The 20,924-nt window shown below is 35.1% G+C and overlaps 1 protein-coding gene across 3 annotated transcripts in view; it reads right to left on the bottom strand.

Moving 5' to 3' along the window:
- ZBTB41 (zinc finger and BTB domain containing 41) overlaps positions 1 to 20,924 on the bottom strand; it is a 57,792-nt gene that overhangs the window by 9,654 nt on the left and 27,214 nt on the right. For 2 of the 3 annotated variants that reach the window (XM_032136867.2, XM_058430631.1), the window contains 3 exons: positions 20,380 to 20,486; positions 18,816 to 18,921; positions 13,723 to 13,811 (listed from right to left, as the gene is read on the bottom strand). In XM_032136867.2, coding sequence (XP_031992758.1) covers positions 13,723 to 13,811; positions 18,816 to 18,921; positions 20,380 to 20,486 — 302 coding nt within the window. Of the gene's footprint in view, positions 1 to 13,722; positions 13,812 to 13,989; positions 14,050 to 15,425; positions 15,517 to 18,815; positions 18,922 to 20,379; positions 20,487 to 20,924 lie in introns of all 3 variants that reach the window. The other variant, XR_009210779.1, reaches the window with a different exon arrangement.

The following is a 20,924-nucleotide window of genomic DNA, read 5'->3' as shown; positions in this document are numbered from 1 at the left end:
CTATACATATAAGACTGGGACATCAAAATCAATACGATTAATATGTACAGGACAATATAGGAAAAGTAAATTTTACCAGAGATTGGAATCTATGTGAAAAAAAGGAAACTCTAAAACAGATAAGTGAAGATGTCTAATGTACATGCAATCGAAGTCTCAGGAGGAGGGGAGAGAATAGGCAACAGCAATATTTAAAAAGAAAATGGCTAAGAATCTTCCTAAATAAAGAAAGACATCAAGTCACAGATTCAATCAACACTATAAACCTCGCAAAATACAAAACACACGCACACACACAAACACTCAAATCAAGGCACACTATAGTAAAACTTCTGAAAACCAAAAACAGAAAAATCTAAAAAAGTAGCCAATTAAAATGAGATATTTCCTTCAAATGAGCAACAATAAGACTGATAGTATATTTTTTCTTTTTTTTTTTACTATTATTATTTGTTTTTTTTTATTATTATACTTTAGGTTTTAGGGTACATGTGCACAATGTGCAGGTTTGTTACATAAGTATCCATGTGCCATGCTGTTTTGCTGCACCCATTAACTCGTCATTTAGCATTAGGTATATCTCCTAATGCTGTCCCTCCCCCCTCCCCCCACCTCACAACAGTCCCTGGAGTGTGATGTTCCCCTTCCTGTGTCCATGAGTTCTCATTGTTCAATTCCCACCTATGAGTGAGAACATGCGGTGTTTGGTTTTTTGTCCTTGTGATAGTTTACTGAGAATGATGATTTCCAGTTTCATCCACGTCCCTACAAAGGACATGAACTCATCATTTTTTATGGCTGCATAGTATTCCATGGTGTATATGTGCCACATTTTTTTTTTTTTTTTTTTTTTTGAGACGGAGTCTCACTCTTTCACCCAGGCTGGAGTGCAGTGGCACGATCTCGGCTCACTGCAGGCTCCGCCCCCCGGGATTCACGACATTCTCCTGCCTCAGCCTCCCGCGTAGCTGGGACTACAGGCGCCTGCCACCTCGCCCGGCTAATTTTTTGTATTTTTAGTAGAGATGGGATTTCACCGTGTTAGCCAGGATGCTCTCGATCTCCTGACCTCGTGATCCACCCGCCTTGGCCTCCCAAAGTGCTGGGATTACAGGCGTGAGCCACCACGCCCGGCCTGTGCCACATTTTCTTAATCCAGTCTATCATTGTTGGACATTTGGGTTGGTTCCAAGTCTTTGCTATTGTGAATAGTGCCGCAATAAACATACGTGTGCATGTGTCTTTATAGCAGCATGATTTATAGTCCTTTGGGTATATACCCAGTAATGGGATGGCTGGGTCAAATGGTATTTCTAGTTCTAGATCCCTGAGGAATCGCCACACTGACTTCCACAATGGTTGAACTAGTTTACAGTCCCACCAACAGTGCAAAAGTGTTACTATTTCTCCACATCCTCTCCAGCACCTGTTGTTTCCTGACTTTTTAATAATGGCCATTCTAACAGGTGTGAAATGGTATCTCATTGTGATTTTGATTTGCATTTCTCTGATGGCCAGTGATGATGAGCATTTTTTCATGTGTTTTTTGGCTGCATAAATGTCTTCTTTTGAGAAGTGTCTATTCATGTCCTTCACCCACTTTTTGATGGGGTTGTTTGTTTCTTTCTTGTAAATTTGTTTGAGTTCATTGTAGATTCTGGATATTAGCCCTTTGTCAGATGAGTAGGTTGCAAAAATTTTCTCCCATTCTGTAGGTTGCCTGTTCACTCTGATGGTAGTTTCTTTTGCTGTGCAGAAGCTCTTTAGTTTAATTAGATCCCATTTGTCAATTTTGGCTTTTGTTGCCATTGCTTTTGGTGTTTTAGACATGAAGTCCTTGCCCATGCCTATGTCCTGAATGATATTGCCTAGGTTTTCTTGTAGGGTTTTAATGGTTTTAGGTCTAACATTTAAGTCTTTAATCCATCTTGAATTAATTTTTGTATAAGGTGTAAGGAAGGGATCCAGTTTCGGCTTTCTACATATGGCTAGCCAGTTTTCCCAGCACCATTTATTAAATAGGGAATCCTTTCCCCATTTCTTGTTTTTGTCAGGTTTGTCAAAGATCAGATAGTTGTAGATATGCGGCATTATTTCTGAGGGCTCTGTTCTGTTCCATTGATCTATGTCTCTGTTGTGGTACCAGTACCATGCTGTTTTGGTTACTGTAGCCTTGTAGTATAGTTTGAAGTCAGGTAGCATGATGCCTCCAGCTTTGTTCTTTTGGCTTAGGATTGACTTGGCGATGCGGGCTCTTTTTTGGTTCCATATGAACTTTAAAGTAGTTTTTTCCAATTCTGTGAAGAAAGTCATTGGTAGCTGACGATGAATTTTTCCTTTTTTGTATCCTTTTTTTTTCTTGAGCAGTGTTTGTATTCTCCTTGAAGAGGTCCTTCATCCTTGTAATTCTCTTTGAGGCAATTGTGAATGGGAGTTCACTCATGATTTGGCTCTCTGTTTGTCTGTGATCGGTGTACAAGAATGCTTGTGATTTTTGTACATTGATTTTGTATCCTGAGACTTTGCTGAAGTTGCTAATCAGCTGAAGGAGATTTTGGGCTGAGACGATGGGGTTTTCTAAATATACAATCATGTCATCTGCAAACAGGGACAATTTGACTTCCTCTTTTCCTAATTGAATACCCTTTATTTCCTTCTCCTGCCTGATTGCCCTGGCCAGAACTTCCAGCACTATGTTGAATAGGAGTGGTGAGAGAGGGCATCCCTGTCTTGTGCCAGTTTTCAAAGGGAATGCTTCCAGTTTTTGCCCATTCAGTATGATATTGGCTGTGGGTTTGTCGTAGATAGCTCTTATTATTTTGAGATACATCCCATCAATACCTAATTTATTGAGAGTTTTTACCATGAAGCGTTGTTGAATTTTGTCAAAGGCCTTTTCTGCATCTATTGAGATAATCATGTGGTTTTTGTCTTTGGTTCTGTTTATATGCTGGATTACATTTATTGATTTACGTATGTTGAACCAGCCTTGCATCCCAGGGATGAAGCCCACTTGATCATGGTGTATAAGCTTTTTGATGTGCTGCTGGATTCGGTTTGCCAGTATTTTATTGAGGATTTTTGCATCAATGTTCATCAAGGATATTGGTCTGAAATTCTCTTTTTTGGTTATGTCTCTGCCAGGCTTTGGTATCAGGACAATGCTGGCCTCATAAAATGTGTTAGGGAGGATTCCCTCTTTTTCTATCGATTGGAATAGTTTCAGAAGGAATGGTACCAGTTCCTCCTTGTACCTCTGGTAGAATTTGGCTGTGAATCCATCAGGTCCTGGACTTTTTTTGGTTGGTAGGCTATTGATTATTGCCACAATTTCAGAGCCTGTTATTGGTCTATTCAGAGATTCAACTTCTTCCTGGTTTAGTCTTGGGAGGGTGTATTTGTCGAGGAATTTATCGATTTCTTCTAGATTCTCTAGTTTATTTGCATAGAGGTGTTTGTAGTATTCTCTGATGGTAGATTGTATTTCTGTAGGATCGGTGGTGATATCCCCTTTTACATTTTTTATTGCATCTCTTTGATTCTTCTCTCTTTTCTTATTAGTCTTGCCAGCGGTCTATCAATTTTGTTGATCTTTTCAAAAAACCAGCTCCTGGATTCATTAATTTTTTGAAGGGTTTTTTGTGTCTCTATTTCCTTCAGTTCTGCTCTGATTTTAGTTATTTCTAGCCTTCTGCTAGCTTTTGAATATGTTTGCTCTTGCTTCTCTAGTTCTTTTAATTGTGATGTTAGGGTGTCAATTTTGGATCTTTCCTGCTTTCTCTTGTGGGCATTTAGTGCTATAAATTTCCCTCTACACACTGCTTTGAATGTGTCCCAGAGATTCTGGTATGTTGTGTCTTTGTTCTTGTTGGTTTCAAGGAACATCTTTATTTCTGCCTTCATTTCATTATGTACCCAATAGTCATTCAGGAGCAGGTTGTTCAGTTTCCATGTAGTTGAGCGGTTTTGAGTGAGTTTCTTAATCCTGAGTTCTAGTTTGATTGCACTGTGGTCTGAGAGAGAATTTGTTATAATTTCTGTTCTTTTACATTTGCTGAGGAGAGCTTTACTTCCAACTATGTGGTCAATTTTGGAATAGGTGTGGTGTGGTACTGAAAAAAATGTATATTCTGTTGATTTGGGGTGGAGAGTTCCGTAGATGTCTATTAGGTCCACTTTGCACAGAGCTGAGTTCAATTCCTGGATATCCTTGTTAACTTTCTGTCTTGTTGATCTGTCTAATGTTGACAGTGGGGTGATAAAATCTCCCATTATTATTGTGTGGGAGTTTAAGTCCCTTTGTAGGTCACTCAGGACTTGCTTTATGAATCTGGGTGTTCCTGTGTTGGGTGCATATATATGTAGGATAGTTAGCCCTTCTTGTTGAATTGATCCCTTTACCATTATGTAATGGCCTTCTTTGTCTCTTTTGATCTTTGTTGGTTTAAAGTCTATTTTATCAGAGACTAGGATTGCAACCCCTGCCTTTTTTTGTTTTCCATTTGCTTGATAGATCTTTCTCCATCCCTTTATTTTGAGTCTGTGTGTGTCTCTGCACGTGAGATCGGTTTCCTGAATAAAGCACACTGATGGGCCTTGACTACTTATCCAGTTTGCCAGTCTGTGTCTTTTAATTGGAGCATTTAGCCCATTTACATTTAAAGTTAATATTGTTATGTGTGAATTTGATCCTGTCATTATGATGTTAGTTGGTTATTTTGCTCATTAGTTGATGCAGTTTCTTCCTAGCCTCGATGGTCTTTACAATTTGGCATGTTTTTGCAGTGGCTGGTACCGGTTGTTCCTTTCCATGTTTAGTGCTTCCTTCAGGAGCTCTTTTAGGGTAGGCCTGGTGGTGACAAAATCACTCAGCATTTGCTTGTCTGTAAAGTATTTTATTTCTCCTTCACTTATGAAGCTTAGTTTGGCTGGATATGAAATTCTGGGTTGAAAATTCTTTTCTTTAAGAATGTTGAATATCAGCCCCCACTCTCTTCTGGCTTGTAGAGTCTGCCGAGAGATCAGCTGTTAGTCTGATGGGCTTCCCTTTGTGGGTAACCCGACCTTTCTCTCTGGCTGCCCTTAACATTTTTTTCTTCATTAAAACTTTGGTGAATCTGACAATTATGTGTCTTGGAGTTGCTCTTCTCGAGGAGTATCTTTGTGGCGTTCTCTGTATTTCCTGAATCTGAATGTTGGCCTGCCTTGCTAGATTGGGGAAGTTCTCCTGGATAATATCTTGCAGAGTGTTTTCCAACTTGGTTCCATTCTCCCCGTCATTTTCAGGTACACCAATCAGACGTAGGTTTGGTCTTTTCACATAGTCCCAAATTTCTTGGAGGCTTTGTTCGTTTCTTTTTATTCTTTTTTCTCTAAACTTCCCTTCTCACTTCGTTTCATTCATTTCATCTTCCATCACCGATACCCTTTCTTCCAGTTGATCGCATCAGCTGCTGAGACTTCTGCAATCTTCGCGTAGTTCTTGATACTTGGCTTTCAGCTCCATCAGCTCCTTTAAGCCCTTCTCTCCATTGGTTATGCTAGTTATCCATTCGTCTAATTTTTTTTCAAAGTTTTTAACTTCTTTGCTATTGTTTTGAATTTCCTTCCGTAGCTCGTAGTAGTTTGATCATCTGAAGCCTTCTTCTCTCAACTCGTCAAAGTCATTCTCCGTCCAGCTTTGTTCCATTGCTGGTGAGGAACTGCGTTCCTTTGGAGGAGGAGAGGTGCTCTGCTTTTTAGAGTTTCCAGTTTTTCTGCTCTGTTTTTTCCCCATCTTTGTGGTTTTATCTACTTTTGGTCTTTGATGATGGTGATGTACAGATGGGTTTTTGGTGTGGATGTCCTTTCTGTTTGTTAGTTTTCCTTCTACCAGACAGGACCCTCAGCTGCAGGTCTGTTGGGGTTTGCTAGAGGTCCACTCCAGACCCTGTTTGGCTGGGTGTCAGCAGCGGTGGCTGCAGAACAGCAGATTTTCGTGAGACCACAAATTCAGCTGTCTGATAGTCCCTCTGGAAGTTTTGTCTCAGAGGAGTACCTGGCCGAGTGAGGTGTCAGTCTGTCCCTACTGGGGGGTGCCTCCCAGTTAGGCTGCTCAGGGGTCAGGGACCCACTTTAGGAGGCAGTCTGTCCGTTCTCAGATCTCCAGCTGTGTGCTGGGAGAACCAATACTCTCTTCAAAGCTGTCAGTCAGACAGGGACATTTAAGTCTGCAGAGGTTCCTGCTGAATTTTTGTTTGTGCCCTGCCCCCAGAGGTGGAGCCTATAAAGGCAGGCAGGTCTCGTTGAACTGTGGTGGTCTCCACCCAGTTCGAGCTTCCTGGCTGCTTTGTTTACCTAAGCAAGCCTGGGCAATGGCAGGCGCCCCTCCCCCAGCCTCGCTGCCACCTTGCAGTTTGATCTCAGACTGCTGTGCTAGCAATCAGCAAGACTCCGTGGGCATAGGACCCTCCGAGCCAGGTGCGGGACACAATCTCCTGGTGTGCCGTTTTCCAGGCCCGTTGGAAAAGCGCAGTATTAGGGTGGGACTGACCCGATTTTCCAGGTGCCGTCTGTTTCCCCTTTCTTTGACTAGGAAAGGGAACTCCCCGACCCCTTGTGCTTCCCGAGTGAGGCAATGCCTCGCCCTGCTTTGGCTCGCACACAGTGCGCTGCACCGACTGTCCTGCACCCACTGTTTGGCACTCCATAGTGAGATGAACCTTGTACCTCAAACGGAAATGCAGAAATCACCCGTCTTTTGTGTCGCTCAGGCTGGGAGCTGTAGACCGGAGCTGTTCCTATTTGGCCATCTTGGCTCCACCCACTGATAGTATATTTTTTTCAACAAGAGCAAAACAAGCTCCAAAACCAAAAATAACCTATCTAAAGTGCCAAATGAAAAAAGCTGCTAACGTAAATTCTACAGTCAGAAAAACAATTACCTATGAGGTAAAATAAAAACATTTTCAGACAAATAATATGGTGCCAGCAGACTGTGTGAAAGAAAACTTTTCATGCATAAGGAAAATGACTCCAGGTGGAAGAACAGTAAACAGTAAAGAATAAATACATGGTTAAATTGAAATAATATTAAATATTTAAAACAAAAAAGCGATGTCTTTGGGTTTTAAGAGACATGAAGAATTAAAATACATACAATACATACTAGATAAGAAAGATAAGGGTGTTATAAGGTATTTGCAGTTTCTGGAAAGTGACGAATAATTTCAACTATTTTATTTATCTTTTCTAGAAGGTAAGGTAGACTGTAACAATTTCAGAATGCACATTGTTATCCTGGGTAACCACTAAAAATATAATGAAAGAACACATAATTAAGAAGCTAATTGAGGGAAAAATTACAACAACAATCCTTAATGATTATAAACAAAGTGAAGACATGAGGAGAAAAAAGCATCAAGGAATCAATTGTGTAAACAGCATGATGATACATTCAAGCCCAAATAAGTGAGAAATCACATATAATTTAAATGAACTAAACATAAAAATTAAAGAACAAAGATGATCAAAATAGATCATTAAACAATACCAAAAGATGCATATCATAAATATAAGTCCAAAGAAGGCTTGGAAGTAAAAAAAGAAAAAATATTTAATATAAAAGTATCCAAAAGAGTGCTGGTAATCTTTATCCCATAATAAAGAGCAACATTTTATAATGATATAAAAGACCATTCAACAGAAAGATATGACTAATACATATCTAATACATATATATTAGATATATAATACATATCTAATATATTATATATATTAGATATATCTAATAATAGAACCTCAAAATACATAAAGCAAAAAATGAAAAAATCAAAAGAAATAAACAATTTACAATCATGGTTACAGTAGAGATTTTCACATAAATATCTCAGTAACTTACAAAATAAGTGGTAAAAAATGAAGAATGTAGAATATTTGAATGGAATATCTTCTCTGACAAGAGTAGAATTACACTAGGTATCAGCAACATAAACTTGCTTAGAAAATCCCCAGATATTTAGGAATTGGGTAATACAATTTGAAGTAAACCATTAATGAGAGAATAATTTAGAACAGACATTAGAAAATATTTTTAACTGAATTATAATGGAAATATGAAATTCAAAATGAGGTATGGGCCCGGGCGTGGTGGCTCACGCCTGTAATGCCAGCACTTTGGAAGGCCGAGGTGGGCGGATCACGAGGTCAGGAGATTGAGATCAGCCTGGCCAAGATGGTGAAACCCCATCTCTACTAAAAAAAAAAAAATTAGCCAGGTGTGGTGGTGGGTACCTGTAATCCCAGCTACTCAGGAGGCTGAGGCAGCAGAATCGCTTGAACCCAGGAGGTGGAGGTTGCGGTGAGCCAAGATCGTGCTATTGCACTCCAGCCTGGGTGACAGAGTGAGACTCGGTCTCAAAAACAACAACAACAACAACAACAAAATTTAATTAAAACCTTTCCCTACAGAAAACAAAGTCGGGAATTTATTCTGTCAATTCTTGCAAACACTAATGAGGAAATGATGCCAATTTTACACAAACTCCTTCAGATAACTGAAAAAGATAAATTATTTCCCAAATCATCTTTTGAGACCAGCATAGTTATGATAACACAGCCTGTCAGGGACATTACAAGGGAAAAGATACAGGCAATATGTCTCGTGAACCAAAAAAGTGTATAAAATATAAGCAAATTGAATTCAATTATACAGGATAATATATCATGAACAGGATATATGTATGTATATGTCTGTATATTTGTGTGTTTGAATGTTTGTTTATTTTTGAGACAAGTTCTCACTCCATCACCCAGGCTGGAGTGCAGTGGTGCCATCCCAGCTCACTGCAGCCTCAATCTCCCAGGCTAGGCGATCCTCCCGCCTCTGCCTTTAGAGTAGCTCAGACTACAGGCATGCACCACCACGCTTGGCTAATTTTTGGATTTTTTGTAGAGAAGGGGTTTTGCCATGTTTCCCAGGCTGGTCTTGAACTCCTGGGCTCAAGCAAATCATCCACCTCGACTTCCCAAAGCGCTGGGATTACAGGGGCTTGTGAGCCATCGCACCAAGCGTGAACAGGATATATTATATCTTCAATACACCATGAACAGGATGAACAAGATAATATATCATTAGCAAGATACTATATCAAACCAGTCTGGGTTTATTCCAGAAATGAGGTTTAATATTCAAAAATCAATCAGTATAATTTACCACATAAATAAAAAAATATGATCACCTCAATCAATATAGAAAAAACATAAAATTCAACAACTATTCATGACAAAAACTCTAAATAAACTAGGGATAGTAATTTCCTTATCTATTTACAAAAAACCTATAAAAAATGTCATACTTAATTGCGAATTATTGAAAGCTTTTCCCTTGAAGATGAGAATAAGAAAATAATGTCTACTTCAATGTTTCTACTGGAGATGTGACCAAAGCAATAATGTGACCAAGCAATAAGGTTTACTTCCCAACCCCGAAAGACAGAGAGAGAGAGACAGAGTGTGTGTTATAAAGACTAAAAAGGGGAAAATGGACCTGTCATTATTCACAGATGACTTGTTTGCATGATTTGAAAATTCAAAAAAAGCTAGAGTTAAACTATAAAATTTAATAGAAATTTAGCAAGGTCACTGGATAAAAGGTCAATAAACTAACTCAATTCTATTTCTGTATACCAGAAACAAATAAAAAATAAAAAAGGTCAAAATTTGATAAAAAAGTATCAAATACCTAGGCATAAATCTAATGCAAAATGTGTAAGATAGCTACACTAAAAACCACAAAACGTCTTTGAAAAAAATCTAAACAAATTAATGGAGGTGTTCACAGACTGGATGATACGATGTTGTAAAGAAAATCAGTTAAGGAAGAGTTGACCACAGGTTCAATGAAATTCCAATAATTCCCAGCAAGTATTTTTGTGTGTGGAAATTAACAAACTATTGCTAAATTTATGTAAAAATACAAAGGGACAAAAATAATAAACACCATCTGAAAATAAAAAGTTGACAAACAAAGCACACATATATGACCACTGAATTTACAACAATATGCCAATGAAATGCACTGAGAAAGGATCGTTTTTCCAAAAAATAGCGCTAAAGCAACTGGATAACCATATGTTAAAAAAAGAACTTTCACCTTTACCTAATAACAAACACAAAAACAAATTATAGAAAGTTCATGGATCTAGATATGTAAGTTAAAATAAATCTTCTAGAAGGTAACAGCAAAAAACATTAATGACCTTGGGTTGAGCAAAAGTTTCTTAAAGAGGACACAAAAGAACTATAAAGAAAAAAATGGTACACAACGTCTTTAAAATTCAAAACCTTTGTTCATCAAAAGACATCATTAAGAGTGAAAAGGTAAGTCACAGAGGAGAAGATATCTGTAATATATATATCCAGAATATAGAAAGAATACCTACAAATCCATTAGAAAAGGACAGACACTCCAATTTTTAAAAATGAGTACAAGAATTAATCTAGTATTCCACAAAAGTAGATATCCAAATGGCCAATGAGCAGAAGAACAGGTACTCAACATCAGTACTTATCACAGAGGTGCAAATCGAAGCCACTCTCAGATAGTGCTACGTATCTATCAGATGGATTAAAAAAAAAAAGTATCAAATGTTGGTGAAAATGTGAAGCAACTGAGGTTCTCATATGTGGCTGCTGGTGATGTAAATTGACACAATTACTTTGAAAAAACTACTTAGTAGTATCTACTAAAGTAGAACATATGAATATCCTATGAGCCAGGAATCCTAGGGCCATGAATATATGCAAGAGAAAAGAATGCATATGTGTATGAAAAGACATGGACAAGGATGTTCACAGCAGCTTTATTCCTAAGAGAACCAAGCAAATATAAACCAAGTATCCATAAAAGTAGAATGAATAAATTGTAACAGTCATATGAAGATGAAAATGAAAAGAAACAAATTACTGTCATAAGGAAATCCACATTGAGTATTTATTAAGTAAAAGAATCCAGAAAAAAAGGATTACATACTACATGATTCCACTTATATGAAGTTCAAATAGACAAAATTAATTTTTGGTGCTATTAATATAAGTCAAAATAGTCATTATCTTTGCAAGGAGGTTATTGACTAGGAGGAGCCACAGAAAATCCTCCTGAAATCTTGGTAGTGTTTTAATATCTTGATCTGAGTCATGGCTACACTGATGGATTCATTCATAAAAATTAATTGAGCTGTTTGAGATTTGTGCACTTTGTGTGCTATACTTCAATTAAAAAAAGCTTACAAAGAAAATTCACCTTGAATAAAAAAATCAGTCAACATTAAAATCAAGTCCTAAATTTGTGGTCATCTTTCTGCCAATTTAATGAATATGTTTCAACAAGGCAACTGTTAAAGAATAGATGTAATCACTACATTCTGAGGACTGAACAAACAAAACTCATGATTAGAAAAAGCCATCTGTATAAGAAAATCTTATATACATTTTCCAACTAATTTATCTAACTGTGTGGTTTAAAAAAAATCAAAAAAATTAGAGAAGAGTCATAGGAGAACATAATAAATTTATTTACTCAGCAAATATTTATTGAGTGCCAAACTCTTCACAAGCCCTAGGATATGCATTGATTTACATACTCATTTGAAGCAATTAGGTGTACTGAACTGGCCAAAACTGAAACAAACACATTTTATTGTTTCTCCAGATGAGGATATGGAGAAAAGACATACTAACAGAAGAAAAAAAGTTATAGAGGAAATCTAGTTAAGGAAATTCTAAAAAACAAAAATTTAGCAATATATACATAATGAACTAAGGGTATCCCAACTAAGGAAAAAAAAATCTGAAGAACAAAATTTTTCTGGTCACCTGCTATGAGGGTAAGGATGGTTCAAAATCCTTCACCATTTCCTGGATAAACTATTCCATAAAATTACTATCTAATTTTACTCTACCTCTACATTTGGCAATTTTCCTTCTGATTAATAAACTCAGCAATTCTGCTTCCTTGATAAAGATACCCTAGCTAGTAAACATTAATATCTCATTTTCTAGAATGTAAATTAATGACATTCTGGCTAATCTATTCCCAGTGTTTACTGTGAAGAATTACTCACAATACTTATAACTCTCAATGCACACATAAAATTGAGTTTCTGAACCTATAAATCTCAAAAATAGACTTGGGAACATGGTGACCATTTCTTGCAAAAGCCACTCTGTGAAGTCTTGTCTGGGTAGACTGTCGGTCACTTTAGATTGAGAGTTGGTAAATAAAGTTTTGTTGGAACACAGGCATGCTTCATCTGTTTACACATTGTCTATGGCTGCTTTCACATCACAACAGCAGAGCTGAATGATTGTGACAGACTATTAGCTTGCAAAGCCTGAAACATTTACTATCTAGCCCTCAACAAGTATTTGCTGACTCTTGCCTTCTATTATTTTTCCCTTTCATTTCATAATAGTCATAGTCTTTGTCTTATTCCATCATAGAGCTAATGTCCTCAATTTTCAAAGGGCAGACAGACTTGTCTTCTAATTCCAATTAACTGAAATATCCAGAGATTGATGTTCCACATTGTCACTGGCCACCAACCAATCACTATAAATCAGTGTTTTTAAAAATTTTGATGCAATGTAGCCAGCACTAAATTTCTACTCAAGTTGTACAGTTCTTAAATCATCAATGGTTTGAAATTAACTTTCTGTAAGTTCACCATCTCTTTCAAGTCATGAGTTCTATTAGGTTAATTATTTACAAAAGATATGGAAGATACCATCAAGTTTGTTTCCTTGAAGGTACGAACCTTGAGGAAATAAACACTTTTATTTATGCTCCCACAAATTATGCCTTTTTTTCATTTGGAGAGGGGTGTAACTTTGCTTTTAACAGCAGCACTGTATCAGTAGTAAATCCTTTACTGCAACTATTTGCTACTAATATTGCCAAATTCAGTTATTTCCCATTCTAATATTTATGAAATCACTTATTTTTCTCTTCCAGAATAGCAGCTTGACAAAATCCGAACTGAATATAAAACAAAGCAGCCACAAATACATAAATGGGCTTGTTTCTTAAGGAAAACAAGGTTTTAAAAATGTTAATTTATATGGAAAGGCAAACAAGGATTCAGACAATATATAAGAAAGAATCTAACATATTCTGTATTTCAAAATGTAGTAACATTCCCAAGGGAGAAAAAAGAAAGATTTCGCAAATGACAACTTCTGGAAAGCAGCTGAGGCAAAGCCTTTTACTATAACCACCTATAAATCATGACTGACTATGTAAAAAGGAAAATGAAACGATGGTAACTTGGCAAACAAGACAATGAGGTCATATTTGAATTACTCTTTTAAAAGAGAAGAAAATAAAAGATAATGAGGAATTTAATCTGAAGGCTTAAGAAAAGCCTTCAGAAAGTGAAATAAAGAAGAATCATAAAACAATCAGAAAAGGGAAAATTACAACTAAAAGTTGAGTAAATATCTTATGGAAAAAGTTTTCTCGAGTTTTATAAAATATTTAAAAGTATTGAAACTTACATAACAGAGAATAGAAGATGAGAATATTGTTGAGTCATGGCATGAACTTCAATATAATAAGTAAAAATCTTAATGGAGAAAACCAAAGAAATTTAACCAAGAACAACAAAGTTTAAATGCCTATATTTTACTTCTGATTACACTATATATACCTATATATATATCTATGAACTACTCGTTAAATTTTACCTGAATGCGTTCGAAAATGCATTTCCAGACTTGATTTGCCTTTAAAAATTTTCTTACAAACATCACATTGATGAAATGTTGCTTTATATCTAAGAAAATAAAAAGATTTGAGTTTTTCAATATAATTTTAATAACTACAATATGACAATAATATTAATAATTATATTAATAACTAACATAATGAAAATAAGTTGCAACTTCATTTACAACTGTGTATATAATTCTCACATTAACAAAGTATAGAACTCCAAAGAAACATGGAAATACTTTTAATGTGTTGAGCTTGCCTCTGGTTCTTCCTCTTCCAGTTACATCCAACAAATGAATCTATAAAAAGAGGTCCATAGATTTTCAACTGCTTTAAGTCACTGAACTTTTATTATTACTAGCTATCCAAATATACAAAAAGAAAAATTATAAGGATAGAAACAGATCAAGAGTGGCCTAAAGGGGAAAAGAAGAGTTGTCTAGAAAGGGACAAGGCAGAAATTTTGTGGTGATGAAACTATTCCATATCTTAATTGTGGTGATGATTACATGACTTGCAGAATTATACACTAAAAAGAATGAATTTCACCTTCTGTAAATTACACCTTAACTAAATTTAAAAAATAGATGCTCAGGCTGATTAAAAAGAATCTGCAGCAATTTCAAAACCCACATTTATCAAAAAGGTGAAATTGCTCTCATCAGTTCATGTCCTAACAAAAAAATTGTAAATTTGAACATATAAATAAAATAAATTTTATACCTAAATTTAAAAATGAAATATTAGTCGTTTATTTTTACTACAAAATAATAGACAGAAATAAAGCAATAAGTTACCGAAAAGTTAACTTAGTAAGCACCACAGCATAGTGCCTAAGAAGTGTCTTTGAGTTAAACAGTTCTCAACTGAAAATTTTATTGTGAGAATTGAGATATTTATAAAATTATCATTTAAGTGGCAGTTATTGAGAAAGCCATATCATCTCACCTCAGAAGCAATTCATATGGAATGAATACATGACAAAATAATTAAATTAAACCTGGGCTACTTAATCTGTAAAACAGTTTGCTCTTAACATATCCATTGAGTTTTACTGGAAATGTTTAGAACATTGTTACCAATACGACATAGCAACATACTATGCCTAGGATTTTAAATGTCCCTCATTTTTCAATTCATCCAACCCAACATTTATAAGACAACATGCAAAGCACTGTCCTAGATGAACTTAATTCTACTTGATGAAACAGATGGTTGTTTTTATTTTCGTTAGAGACAGGGTCTTGTTCTGTCACCCATACTAGAGTGCAGCAGCATCATAATAGCTCACTGCAGCCTTGAACTCCTGGGCTCAAGCTATCCTTCTGCCTCAGCTTCCTGAGTAGCTGAGACTACAGGTACATGCCACCACACCCAGATAATTTATTTTCTTTTATTGTTTTGTAGAGACAGGGTCTCACTTTGTTGCCCAGGCTGGTGTCAAACTCCTGAAACAAACATTTACACAGATAATTTGGATTTTGTGAATTGAGATTGTCAATAATAACCCTGGCAAAAGGCTCCTAACCAGTATGCTTGGTTTACCTTATTCCATTCATATCCATGGTAAATATAAACAGAGATACAAACAGGGTCACCGTGGGCACATAGAGAAAGAGAGGAAGTAGTACTCGACTGGGGGCAATTTTGCCCCCCATAAAACATGTGGCAATACCTGAAAACATTTTTGTTTTTCACATCTGGGGATAGGAGAATAAGTGCTACTGGCATATAATGGGTAGAAGCCATGAATGTTGAGAAATGTCCTACAATACACAAGAAAAGAATTACTTGGTCCAAAATGTCAACAGTGTTTGGGCTGAGAAACCTTGCTCTATACTATGAACAAAGTGATATTTTCAACACAAATATGTACAAAACACTTTAACTTCCTCACAGTGGACTTAAGATAAATCCTGTAGGGCCTTGCATGGCTAAGACCCTATGAAAATATGCCTTGTCATTATCACATTGGATGCTAAGCCATATAGATTTTCAAGGAAGGAGAGGATAAACAATTCCAACTGAAGCAGAGATGTCGGTAAAAAAAGAACTTAAAAATGCCTATTGGATCTGGCAACAAGGAAGTCATACTGATCACTGTTTGAGCAGAATAAGATCAGAGGTCAGATTGCAACAGTGGCTGGAATGTGAAGAAGTGGTTACTGAGGTAGTCACCATAAAAGAGTTTAGAAGCAAAGATTGGAAAAATAATTGGTGGTTGGAGGGGTGTTAATCCTTAGCACTGTTTGATATGCTCACAACCTTTAATCTTTATCCATAGCCCAAACTTCATTCCTGATATTTAGAGTACTATCTATCAAATTTTATGTTGAGAATTTATATTGAACACCTCAAAGTCAATAAACGCCAAACAATTCATCATTTTCCTCTATAAATTAACCATCTCTTCTATTCTCTTACCTCAGTGGCTGGAATCACCCACCCGGGCTTGAAAATAGAAATCATCCATGACTGCCCTTATTCCGTTACTCCCCAAAGCCAATCATGAAGTATTGCTAACAAGGGCCTAAATATTTTTCAAATAAATATAACTTTTCATTACTAATGCAACTCCAGAGTTTAGTCCCTCATTATCTTTTTCTCAGATTATAACAGCTGTCTAACTGGTTGATATACTTGCCTCCAGACTTATCCATTACAAATCCAACCTCTATACATCAGTAAAAGTGATACACCTAAAATACAAATTCAACGGCGTCACTCTTTTGTTTAAAATTTTCATTGGCTTGTTATCACATAGAATGAAGTATAAGTTCCACAGAAATGATACATAGGGCTCCATATTCTGGATCTACCACCATTAGCCCACCCTTGCAAAAAAAGTAGAGTCTACAGATTCTAGTTCCTCAATTATCTAGGCCAGCAGATAGGTCCACAGGCCTGTTAAATAAAAGGTGATGGTAGGTCCCAAAACTACTTTCACAGGGTCCACAAGATCAACATTTTTTTCAAAATAATAAGACATTATCTGCCTTTTTTACTATGTTGGCATTGACACTATGATGCAAAAGGAACAGTGGGTAAACTGCTGGTACACTGCTAGTATCTTACTTAGTTCTAAATAAAGCAGTAGTATTAAAATTTACTAATAATTGTATTCTTTACTACCATATACTCACAGAAAGAAAAAAATGTAATGAAAGAGTAAGATTACTAATTTTATTATATTTTGACCTTTCAGGCCTCGGCCTTTTAAATATTCTCTGATAAAATGAGAAGTACACATGAAGCACTTCTACTACATACCAAAACATGATGGTTGTCTCAAGGAAAAGCACCTCTCAAAAATTAAATGAAGTGAGCTGGTCACTTCAAGACAAACAACCAACAGTGTTTGCTATCAATGATAAAATCTGAGCTTTCAAGCTAATGTAAGAACTTCGGAATACTTGTATTTACCACTGTGATCTTGACAGCTTTCCAGTACTCCTTTCTGAGAGACTGGAGGCAGTATTAACAAATGTGATCTGTTAATAGTATGCTGTGAAATGTGCTAACATTTGGAAAATCTGCATAACTCAGTGAGCCCATATTTTCTCAATAACAAACACATGATCTTACAAAATTATGCTTGGTAAAAAAAAAATCCATTCAATGTACAAGAGGCCAAGAGATTGAATGTAATAGATTGTGAAAACCTCATTAATCTTGTTTCACATTCCACCTACAACTACCTTTAGGAAACTACCACTTGTTTAGTTTTAGTGTAGTAATAAAGAGGAAGATCTACAATTACCTGAGAAGACTATTAACAATATTCCTCTTTATTCCAACTACATATCTATTAAGGCTGGGTTTTCTTCATTGCTTCAACCAAAATAACATATCACAACAGATATGACAATGCTGCAGTCTTCTATTAAGCCATGAGAGATTTATAAAAATGTAAAATAATGTTGCTCTTTCAATATTTTGTTTTGTAGTTATTTTTCAAAAAATTGCTATTTATGTTAGCATATGATAGCAAATGAATATTTGAAAATGTTTTATTTCTAATGATTCAAATAATTTATTTAAACAATAATTTATATTTTTATATTATCTTACATTATAATTTATATTACGATATATCAATACATTAAAATATATTCATATTATATTATTAATTTATATTTTTTAAAGCTCCTGTGCCAAATAATTTGTAAGGTTATAAAGAAATCATGAAGAAAAAAAGGTATAGGACCTTTGGAGTAAGTGAGCCTGTAGTTTTAAGTCTATTCGCACAATGAATTGAAGTTACTATTTCCTTTTTAAACAGCATATCTTTATATCCCAGCACTTACTAGCATTCCTTACATAAACAAGAGTCCAATGAATACATTGATTCAATGAGTGAATCACTGAACAAAATTAATTAAATAATAAACCAACATATGGAAATGTAAAAAATGATTACAAATCAACACTTTCTACTATTCTTTAAATTGGTCTTTGATTTACTACATTTATATATACTATGTACATTTTGCTAATTATGCTCAGGACTATTAAGTCTCTTGGCACTTTAGAACATGTCTGTTATTTATCATTTGCCCAAATGCCTAATCCAAAAACATGAATTACTTGAATGTTTCACACTTAGCAACTAACCTCAGTTAAACTTTGATATCTAAATTATACTAAAAAGCTGATGTTCAAGATAGCACATAGTGCCTTCAATAATATAATATTTTAAATGCTTAGTATGATTAGAAACAAGTTTAAATTCTGACTGCAAACATTTCCTAACAATTGCTATCTTATTAAGTATAATATATAGGCAGTATATTTAGCTCTCAAAGAGCCTCAGCAACCAAATGCCAAGATTTTTCATTAATTATTGTTAACTTGCATGTCACCTCCCTGGCCTTTGAATTAACTGAAAACAAGGAGGAAAATATAGGCTTGCTGAATTCTTTTAGGTCTATAGAGATGCTACAGAATGTAGAGAAAGAGAACTGGTTAACCTAACTTCAATTAAACAAAGTAAACAAAAAAAGTTACAACTTTCCTCAGAGACTTAGCCAATGTAAATTATGAGACATTTTGCTTTTTCACTTACTTTTGCCACACTTTCTCTCCAAGGTGTACACTTTTGTAATGAACAGTGAGATGATCCCTACGACCAAAACATTTTCCACATTCTTCACACTGATGAGCTTTTTCACCTTAAAATAAAGACCCAAATATTTTGATGATAATATACATCTCAGGTTTTTATCCCCAGCAACAAACTATCAAACAGTAAGATCACATGATGTCAAATATAACAGGAAAGTAAAGCCACCTTTTATTCTGCACTATTTGCTTTATATTCCTTACTCAAATAACTTTCTTCAAAAAATTTATGCTTAATTTCATGGATGTGAATCTTTTCCCCACTTGGAAAAGGAATCAATAGCCTTTTGCTGTACACTTCAAATCATACCTTTCAATGTAACAGAGCAAGATAAATGAAACTACTTCAAAACTTAGGAATTTAAAAATATATATATATATATGTCTGTGTATCAAACACCTCAAATTGATATACATTAAACTAAGATGAGGCTATCTTACTGTTTATAAAAAGGACCCAAACATTTTCAGATCTTTGTACTTTACTTTTAAAAGATTTTTCATCTGTGAGGATTTCTTACGTTTGCAATGAGCCAAAATACAAATATAATGAAAAATTCTACATAAGTCCAATTTCTCATCTCTATTCTTACATTTATTTACAAAGCTTCGTTTTAAAAAACAGTCACTGTCTCAATACCAGTGTGCAATTAAAGCATGTGGCCTCTAGACTTAGAAATTAAGAATTCTCCTCATAAAAATAAAAAGGCATAATTCCAATGGAAAAAGTCATCAGATTTTTAGTATCTGTTAGAAATGGTGATAACAACTGCAACCTACCTCACTGAGATCATCTCAGAAAATAATTACTATCTGTTGCATACTTTATATTCAAAAATTATGTTTAAAATAATAATAATAATCACAATAATCACCTGTTCTACTGTGCTCATAGAGATGGCTCTTTCCCATTATTGTGCTCACAGAGTTGGCTCTCTTAGCACTTCCTGAACATCAATCTGAGAGGAAAATATGAAAGAAATCCCCAGAATATAAAAATTATACAGTATAAAGATCTGAAATTGGTCAGGATTATTAAGGTGCTCTTCTCCAAAGACAGGGTTTTAAAATTCACTATAATATACACTTTTAACACCCAATTTTAATCATTTCCCTTTTAACATGTAAGTTTCACCAACTTCTTCTCAAATCCAACCAAAATGAGAAAAATTATCATGGCTTCTCCCTTTAGGGAAGTGTCAATAGCAATTATTAGATATATCCATGTAATATGCAAAATGCAAATTTTGAGAATTTATTTAAAATTAAACTTTACACTTTATAGTCACAAAGGGTGACCAAATAATTAAAATTACAATGAATATGTCATAAAATTATGTCCCTTTTGGATGCTTTTTTAAAAATGTTTTTAGAACCAGAATTACAAAGAAGTGACGAGCATAAACCAAATTATTAAACTTATAGCCAACATAGACATAACATCATATTATGTTCCTTTCAGGTATTTAAAAAGGATTTTAGAACTAGTATTACAAAATATGGTATACCTGAATGTATTTTTTTGTGCTTTGTAAGGTGATCATGACGGATAAATGTTTTTCCACATTCATCGCACTCATATCTTTTATCATCATGATGTACTCGTAAGTGAAGTCTATAAAGAAAAAAATTGAACACCATTAAAACTGGTGACATAGAAGGAAAAAGCTCAATAATGAATAAATGATGAATAAACAATGAAAACTGGGCTGTCTACTCAACCACTCATACATTATTGGCTTTATTTCTATACTTTCAGAGTCCTTTTCAGTCTTTTACCAGCTGAACCCAGGTCCCTACTCATCTTTTTCAAGAAAGCATTTCAACATTTGTATATGCTCAAACCACTTCTCAACATTATTCCTTCCCATCATATTAGATCCTATATCTAGTTCACTGAATCTATCAAATGTCTAAGGTTATTATCTAGCTGACTGGCCAAGACTCAAAAATATCAAAAGTAGGAGTAATCAGAAAGGAATTAGAATCAGACAAATGAAGTAAGTGTACAAGTGACTAGGCATATCATGATGATAGCAAATGATACAGTAAG

Source organism: Hylobates moloch, unplaced genomic scaffold (assembly GCF_009828535.3).
Source record: "Hylobates moloch isolate HMO894 unplaced genomic scaffold, HMol_V3 SCAFFOLD_18, whole genome shotgun sequence".
Lineage (NCBI taxonomy): Eukaryota > Metazoa > Chordata > Mammalia > Primates > Hylobatidae > Hylobates > Hylobates moloch.
The sequence above is the reverse complement of the archived record's forward strand: the minus strand, read 5'-3'. Positions and strand labels throughout refer to the sequence as shown.